Source organism: Notothenia coriiceps, unplaced genomic scaffold (genome assembly GCF_000735185.1).
Source record: "Notothenia coriiceps isolate Sejong01 unplaced genomic scaffold, NC01 NC01_scaffold00010734, whole genome shotgun sequence".
In the NCBI taxonomy this organism is placed as follows: domain Eukaryota; kingdom Metazoa; phylum Chordata; class Actinopteri; order Perciformes; family Nototheniidae; genus Notothenia; species Notothenia coriiceps.
Window position 1 is genome coordinate 1 of NW_011343435.1, and position 7,498 is coordinate 7,498.

Genomic DNA, 7,498 nt, shown 5'->3' on the forward strand with positions numbered 1-7,498 from the left:
CTCAACTTTGGGTGGGAGATTTTGAAAACTCCTGCACCTCAGGAGGATCGAACCCAAGACTTCAGCTTACCTGAGCGGTGTTGTATCTCTGACTGTTTGCACTATGACTTGTTTTTTCACATTTTATTTTTGTGACAAAATATAGCAAACACCAACAATAGCTCAGAGTACGTCCTACTGTTTTATAGCAGTATTCTGTTTATTATACAATCACAGTTACAGTTGAGAATGTTACAATAATCAATCAGTTACACGTACTACTAGCAAAATTCAAATATAAATTAGAAAAGAGACATTTTATTTGTATTGTTGTGTTATATTATTGTGGCCTGTATTGTAATATTTGCAACACAGAAAATTCACCACAATGTTTTCAATGATCACGATCTATTACAGTGTGCACCTCCAAAGAAAATGATGGTGGGGAAAAGTCAGATGTATTTAAAACATGCTTCCTAATTCTTTGGAGTAACGTCAAGCCTTATGGAAGCAGTAATGGACCAATAATATTTATGTTTTACTTTATACTATATGTCAAAGGGGTTGTTCTGAATACTAACTAATATGTGAGATAAAACATTTAAAAGCAGAAAAAACAAGCCAGATTTTGAGTATAAGTTCATCTCAACAGCTACAATCATGTCACAATAACGGCAAGACAAAGCTTCCGGGACAGAAACACGACTATGTATAGATATACACAAATTAAAAACACAAGAAAACATGCAGAAACAAAAACAAAACAAAACATGCATAACAGTTAGCTGAACATAGTTCAGAGAATTGGATGTGTCATTAGCACAATGCCACGAAGAGGCATTACTTTGGGCCCACTCTCAGGGGCCACACTGACACACAGTGCCAGGAGGCCAGAGAGAAGGCGCTTCTTCAATACACACAAAAGTTCTCTCATCAACAGCACATGTCATTGTACAATTATTCATCATTTGCACAATCTGACACGTAAGACAGGAACGAAACCAGTGGGCTTCATGTAGCTGGCTTTAGGTGAGCTGTATGAGGAGCTCACTCGGTAGACTTCAATTCCTTGGCGGCCATTATGAACTTGCGTCAAGTGCAACTAAACTTGATAGGGTTATGCTTCATTCAGAATATAATGGCCGACTAGCAGCAGTGCAACGTACATCTAAATTTGTCTTTTAGGACCTTTCAAGCATGTCAGGTGTGTATTAAGTACATGTTAGCATCAGTTTAGTTAGTGCTCAGGTAACCTCCTGTGTGTAGAGAAGTTTTAGCATGTTCTTTGTTAATATGCATTTTTTTTTTTTTAAATACTGGCATACTGTGATGCAGCTAAAAAAACAAAACGTTTAGCATTTTATCTTATAAGCTAGCTTTATTATTGGTTGTTCTTCTCAATATTTCTTTACTGACTTTTGATTTGAATGAAAACTTCGTCCTTTTTGTCAAAGCAAAATTGGCTTTATAAATGTGCACATACTCAAAGTAGAAGCAGAGTGTTACAGACTTTCAGAATGGCCGCCATGGGATCTGGGACTGACTACAATATAAAAAAACGTTACTAATTAAACACGGTTGGGGTCTGTCCACTGAATGTTTAATTTAATAGATAAGTTAGTGGTAAAACATCGATGTTCTCCATTATTTTGAAGGATACCATTTTTACAGGCGATAAAAAAGAGCTTAAAATGAACTGACCCCAACCTCACTGTGAAATAACAGACTAGTTGACTTCTGTTTTTTTTATTGGGCCAGATAACCAAAGCATAATTCTCCCATGTGATTTCATTGGAGCTCCTGTAGAAAATAAACCAGCTTCAAACCCAAAAACTCAGATAAAGAAGAAGTTGTGAAACCTAAACATAGTAGGCAGACAACCCCTTTTGTTTCAAAACATAATTGAAATAATTGTCTCAAGGCAATTTCCACAAGATTATAAGTTGGATCTCGATTGGAATTGTTGTCAATGCATTTTATAATATAGCAATACATCAAGAGTGTTTGATAGATACAGATCAACAATTCCATGTACTGTATATATCAGCGACTTAGGTAATGATACAATTTGTATCAAACAAGGTTTTCTCCGTCTAGCATGGATTCAGCTGGGATCTGCTACAGACAACAGTCGACGCTCTTAGCCAGAAACACAGCAAGGGTAGTCTGTTAAATATATTTACATGTTGGATTTACTGATGTCCGGATGTTTTCGGTCTGTAGCAGATACCAGAGTTGACCCAAATGACAGGGCCAGAGAGATAGAGAGAGAGAGATAGAGAGAAAGAGAGATGTCCCTTACTAAAACTAAGGTACACACGACAGGGTCACCCATCTCTACAGCTACAACTCTGACCAAATACTGACGTTATCTCAAATAAGACAACCAGCATTCAACCATTTTTACCAACATGAAAAAAGCCCCTCAAGTGGCCGCACAACACACACACACACACACAAAGATATTGATATTATACACAAGCCTTGGTCAGGTAGTTGTTTGAAACTCGTGACCGTGGCGTACAAGATGTGGATTTGCCACATAACAAATCACATTAAAATAGTTATTTTTGACTTAACTCTCGAGGGCCTACAATGCACATTATGAAAATGTGTAGTCCATCTCAAAGAAAACCTTGTCGTGAAGGTGGTGGAAATGTTTAAATAATCCTTCAGATTACTCAGATTTGATGTATGGGATGCCAGTGCCTGTTGAATGTAATGCATAAGAAGTTGTGCATGTGAAAGACTCATGATAAGCTAGTAAATAAATAAAATGTCTTCCTGGGTCGAAAAACTCTCCACGTCACACACTAAGAGAATTCTCCCCACATTTGTGAAAGTTGAGTTAAGTGATCAGAGCTTAATAGATTTAATCTCCACTTGCAGACAATTAAAAAACATATCAAATTCCACCATGCAAACCCAACGCGCTTTCAAGTGTTGCAAAGAAATACCACAGATTGCTCTGCTGATGCAAACCACCCACACGTGGCTACATAACTGCTATTTTATTTTAACGAAAAAACACATTTTCCCTTGTTTTTCAGTAGCCTGTTTGGGCTTTCGCTGCAAGTATAGCGGCTGCCAGCTGCTGGGGGTCTGTGATGTGGGGGCTCCTGGCCATCACCCGGCTCACCAGCTCCGAGGGGAAGATGTTGCACAGGTTGACGTACACCTTCTCCCTCATGTCCCCGTAGTGGCTGTGTGCAGGGGATTCCGGGTGCTGCGGCATGTAGGAGGAAGTGGCGTGAGAGGGCATTGTTAGGTGAGGCGGGTACGGTGGGAGAGGAGCGCTGGATGGATGAGGAGGGTGAGGAGAGTGGGCTGGAGGCGGGGGGTGGTTCAAGTAATGTGTGGAGGATGGGTGGAGCGCTGGGTGGGAGGAGTGGTGCTGGGTGTAGCCTTCCTGGGCCCAGGGACGGGCGTGCCAGGATGATTGGCGGGTGTCCGGCAGGCTCTGATAGGCCGACGGCTCGTACCTGGACGGCGGCAATGGAGGCTGTCTGTAGTAAGAGTCCCAGCCGGGCAGCGCTTTTGTCCGGGGGTGATGGTGCGATGTAGAGTGGTGTTCGTAAAGATGCGAGTCTGACACGCTTTCCCCTCGCGTCGGAGCCAGGCAGCGCCCGAAAGGAGAGCCGGGGGGGTGAGGGCTGGACTGGGGCAGAGAGTGGTAGTCGCCCGGGCAGCTGGAGCGAGCGGTCAGCGGCTGGTGCTGGAGGTGAGGAGGCAGCGGGTAGAGGGGGCGCTTTGGGGGAGCCTCGGGGGGGGGCTGGTCGTGAGCACAGCTCTGCCCGCGGGCCAGGTGGTAGCCGTGCTGGATGTTGGCGTAATCTGCAGGATGAAGGCCGCACAGCTCGTGGTTCGACGCGGCATGATGGGGATACAATCTGCTGTGAGGGTTAGCAAAATGGACGTTGTCTTCCATTAATGTGTCCGCGGGGCAGGCAGGACACGGCCTCTCGCTGTACGAGTCGCAGCTGCTGCCGCAACTCACGCTGCTTTCACTGCCGCATTCAGAGCCAGCGGAGCCCATGGAGCCCAGACGCAGGTCTGAGTCGGCGGGGAAGCGACAGTCAGGGCTGCGTCTGGAGGAGAGGCTCAGGCCGGAGTACGCGCGAGTCACAGAGTAGTAGCTCAAGTCTGGAGACTCACAGTGAGGGTAAAGGTCGTGGCTCGGGGCTGGGAGACTATGAGGAGTCACAGATCTGGACTGCTGCTCCTGGGGAAGGCTAAAACAGGACGGAGGGCCCCCTGGAGCCGTAGACATGGTTACACTCCCACTGCTACTGCCACACATACTGCTCTTCTGGCTTTCCGCCCTCCCTCTGGCCAACTTCTCCTCCGCGTCGCTGTACGACAGGGCTCGGATGCTCGGGTCTGACTGCCTTTTCTGGGCGCCTTTTTTAGCATCAAGGCTGCCAGCTGGCACACTGTGGCTCTTAACCAACCCAGTGTCCCCCTGGTTCTTTGTGGTGACACAAGATTTGGCAATGGCACGCAGCTCATCAGCTACGGCACGCTGAGGCTGAGCACCTCTCTCTGGGTGGTAGTACTTACATTTGTGGCCGTAAGTGCACTTCTTTCCTGGAGACAAAAGGAACGATTATTTAAAAGGAAATCACAATGAAAGATAAGTCTATGTGATCTGAGTTGAGGTCACTCTTATGCTCTGTGTTCTCACCGTAGGGGCAAGGCTGTTTCTTCTGCTCAGGCATGACAGGTCTTTTCCGCAGGAAGTTGTCTAAACTGGGGCCGTGACGACCAAGAGGGTCATCTGGGGGCATGAATCTGAGAGGAGGGAGGGCAGGATTAGATATGACAGGACACACTGGGTGCATCTCTTAGTGAAATAAGCAGTTAGCGCGCATCAAATAAGTCTAATAATTCTCCTTTGAAAACAAAGAGAAAATGTCAGCTGTCTTGGCATTTGTCAAACTGAATGTCGAATGTGATAAAGTGATAAAAGGGAATGAGATATGAAAAATTAGAGATAAACTATAAATGCCTCAATTCTTATGACACCAATTAATTCATTTCTTTCACAATCAGCCCCTCACTAATCCACCTCCACTTACTTGTCATTGACAAAGGAGTACATGAGCAGCCGCTCATCGATGAACTTCTTCCACTCCGGCTTCTCATTAGCCAGGTCTCGGTAGTTGTCATTGGAGACGATGATGCCGTCTGACTCATAGGCCAGCTTGACGATGAAGCGGTCGTCATAGCAAACCACGCGCCGACCTTGGACGCGGCGAGAAGGAGTGAAGACCAGGATCTTCTCCTTTTCCAGGCGACGCAGGGTCTCCTGATCTGTGGATGGAGGGAGTTATGAGAAAGATACTCACAACGTATCGACTGCAGTGTGTGTGTCTATCGATCAGCCTCTTGCACCGACCTGTTATTGGGGCGTCGGGGCGGGACTGCTCTTTCCTCCACGCTGGCACAAACACTGTGATGTCATGATGGCCACGTTCGAGGAACCAATCAACTGCCAGCTGGATGCCTTGGCAGGAAAACACTTCCTTGTTGCCATGGCTGTAGGACATAATAAAGAGTGAGAATGCAGGTGAATACAATGGAGACGTAGGTAATGCTGTGATGTTAAAGCCGGCTGTGTTGGATCACTAAAGGATATTTTACAACGATTGAATTAGGGGTTAAAGGAAGGTCCTTTTTTAATTAAATTACTTGAATGAATTCAACCCCAGTGAAGATGATGTTTTGAAAACCTGAACAACAACAAATATGGATTAAACCGGAATATTTGTTAGATGTCTTTAAAATGTACGTTTAAAATGTTTCAATAGATGTTTGGATCACATGACTCAGGAACAATACTATGCAACTGACACTGGAATCTAATTATACAAATATTTTAATTCTAATAGTTTTGTTGCAGTTATCTGTAACTGTGCAGGATTTAAACACTGAATAGACATGCATTACAATGTTTCCATTGCCTGCTCACCTCATGGCTACATTACTGCCGTCCAGCACCACGGGCCGCAGGTTGTCCTGGTCGCCCAGAGAATCTGACGGACAGGGCGAGTCCGACCTCTGGCTCTCCAGCAGATCAGAACAGCCACAAGAGGAAGAGGACGATGAAGAGGAGGAGGTAGAGGCTAACGATCCGACCGGCTGCTCTGCCTCTGACTTGGTGCCCAGTTTGACCAGCTCTCCCAGGATGTCGTTGATGAGGGTGTCGGGGCCGAGCTTGGACAGCACCAGGCGCACCGTCTCCTCCGAGTATCCCAGCTTCAGGGCGAACTCCAGCTTGGCCTGGTACTCCTTTCCTCCGCCCTCGAGGGCCGGCTCTGATGAGGAGGCGGCGCACGGAGGCTCAGGTGGGGGGAGCGTACAGGGGGAGCTGGGTGAAGGCTGGGCTGGGGTGTCATCTTTAACTTCTGATGGGAGCTCAGGAGGGCCGTCGGTGCCCAAGTCCACACACTGGGTCCGACAGAGCGGCTGGTGCGTGATCTTACTGAGAGTCAAGCCTCCGTCTGGGTCGCTGGGAGAAGGCGCCGGCTCGCACTCTGCATCCGACCCTCCATTTTCCTCCGGGTCGTTGGTGGGGCTACAGCTGCCGGGGCTCTCCCCCTGCTCCTCCATGGCAGGGGGCCCGTCAGAGCAGCCAGCCTGCCGCTCGGCCCCTGCTACGTGGAGGTACTCCAGATCCAGCCCCAGGGCCAGGATGAGTCCCGCTCCTGCCTCCTCATGGTCCTTCTGGCCCATGGAACCGTCACAGACATCCAGCACAGCGGGCCCACTGCTGCCCTCTCACAAAGATCGAGTCATTGGTGCCTGAAGAAAACAGACAGGATGAGTGAGATATATTTGGGAAATGTTCTCCTAAATAACATGTTGTATTACTTTAGAATTACTTAGTGTTACATTATCTACGCTATTCTTAGCCCTAAAGTAATGCACAAACTGAGAACAAGATATTATAAATAAATGTGCATGAGAGGTGGAAACCAACCTCACCTTAAAAAAGGAGAATCAAATACATATTTCTAAAAAGAAGAAGTCCCACCAGTGGACAAAATATATTTTCATAATGATAAAACCATGAAAGGCAGACTCTGAATATTTGCTTTTTTAATTAAATGCACTGGAATTAAAATGAGAATCAGCACTGATCTGACTTTTCATTTTTATTTCTCTGAAACATTTTTGCCTAAACACTGTCTCTGAGCAGTTGGGGACTCAGCTGGCTGACACAATGGGGGCCCCCCCAACCCTAATTTAGGGACTCCCGCATTTTTAAAGTCTGGCCCCAGCGTGCTACAACAGAGCCACGCCACAGCACATTAATCGAAGGGGGGGGGAACAGAGGGTGAACTGTTGCAAAAAAAGACGTTAGCGCTGGGGACAACAGACCCTCCCCTCCCCCCACATTCTACCTGGCAATTAAGGTCCATATGCTTCTTCCCACTGGGGTGGTGGAGTCACTCATTAAAACACAGAGGGGCTCCGAGGCCACCGAGCCAATCAACACGCAGCATTCTAGCACCGC

The 7,498-nt window shown here is 46.8% G+C and overlaps 1 protein-coding gene across 1 annotated transcript; it reads right to left on the reverse strand.

The window, feature by feature from the left end:
* Positions 1–175: 175 nt before the first annotated feature.
* LOC104946177 (probable ribonuclease ZC3H12C) lies at positions 176–6,908 on the reverse strand. The gene is made up of 5 exons (XM_010771955.1): positions 5,951–6,908; positions 5,378–5,517; positions 5,058–5,292; positions 4,664–4,770; positions 176–4,566 (listed from the first exon to the last, which is right to left on the reverse strand). The coding sequence occupies exons 1-5, from the start codon at positions 6,712–6,714 to the stop codon at positions 3,026–3,028; spliced, it is 2,787 nt and encodes a 928-aa protein (XP_010770257.1). The 5' UTR covers positions 6,715–6,908; the 3' UTR covers positions 176–3,025.
* Between the last annotated feature and the right edge of the window lie 590 nt (positions 6,909–7,498).

Coding starts and splice junctions, on each gene's coding strand:
- LOC104946177 (XM_010771955.1), bottom strand. CDS start 6,714: ATGGGCCAGAAGGACCATGAGGAGGCAGGAGCGGGACTCATCCTGGCC. Junction 5,293..5,377: donor CCCCGACGCCCCAATAACAG/GTCGGTGCAAGA, acceptor CTCCATCCACAG/ATCAGGAGACCCTGCGTCGC. Junction 4,567..4,663: donor GAAACAGCCTTGCCCCTACG/GTGAGAACACAG, acceptor TTTTGTCTCCAG/GAAAGAAGTGCACTTACGGC.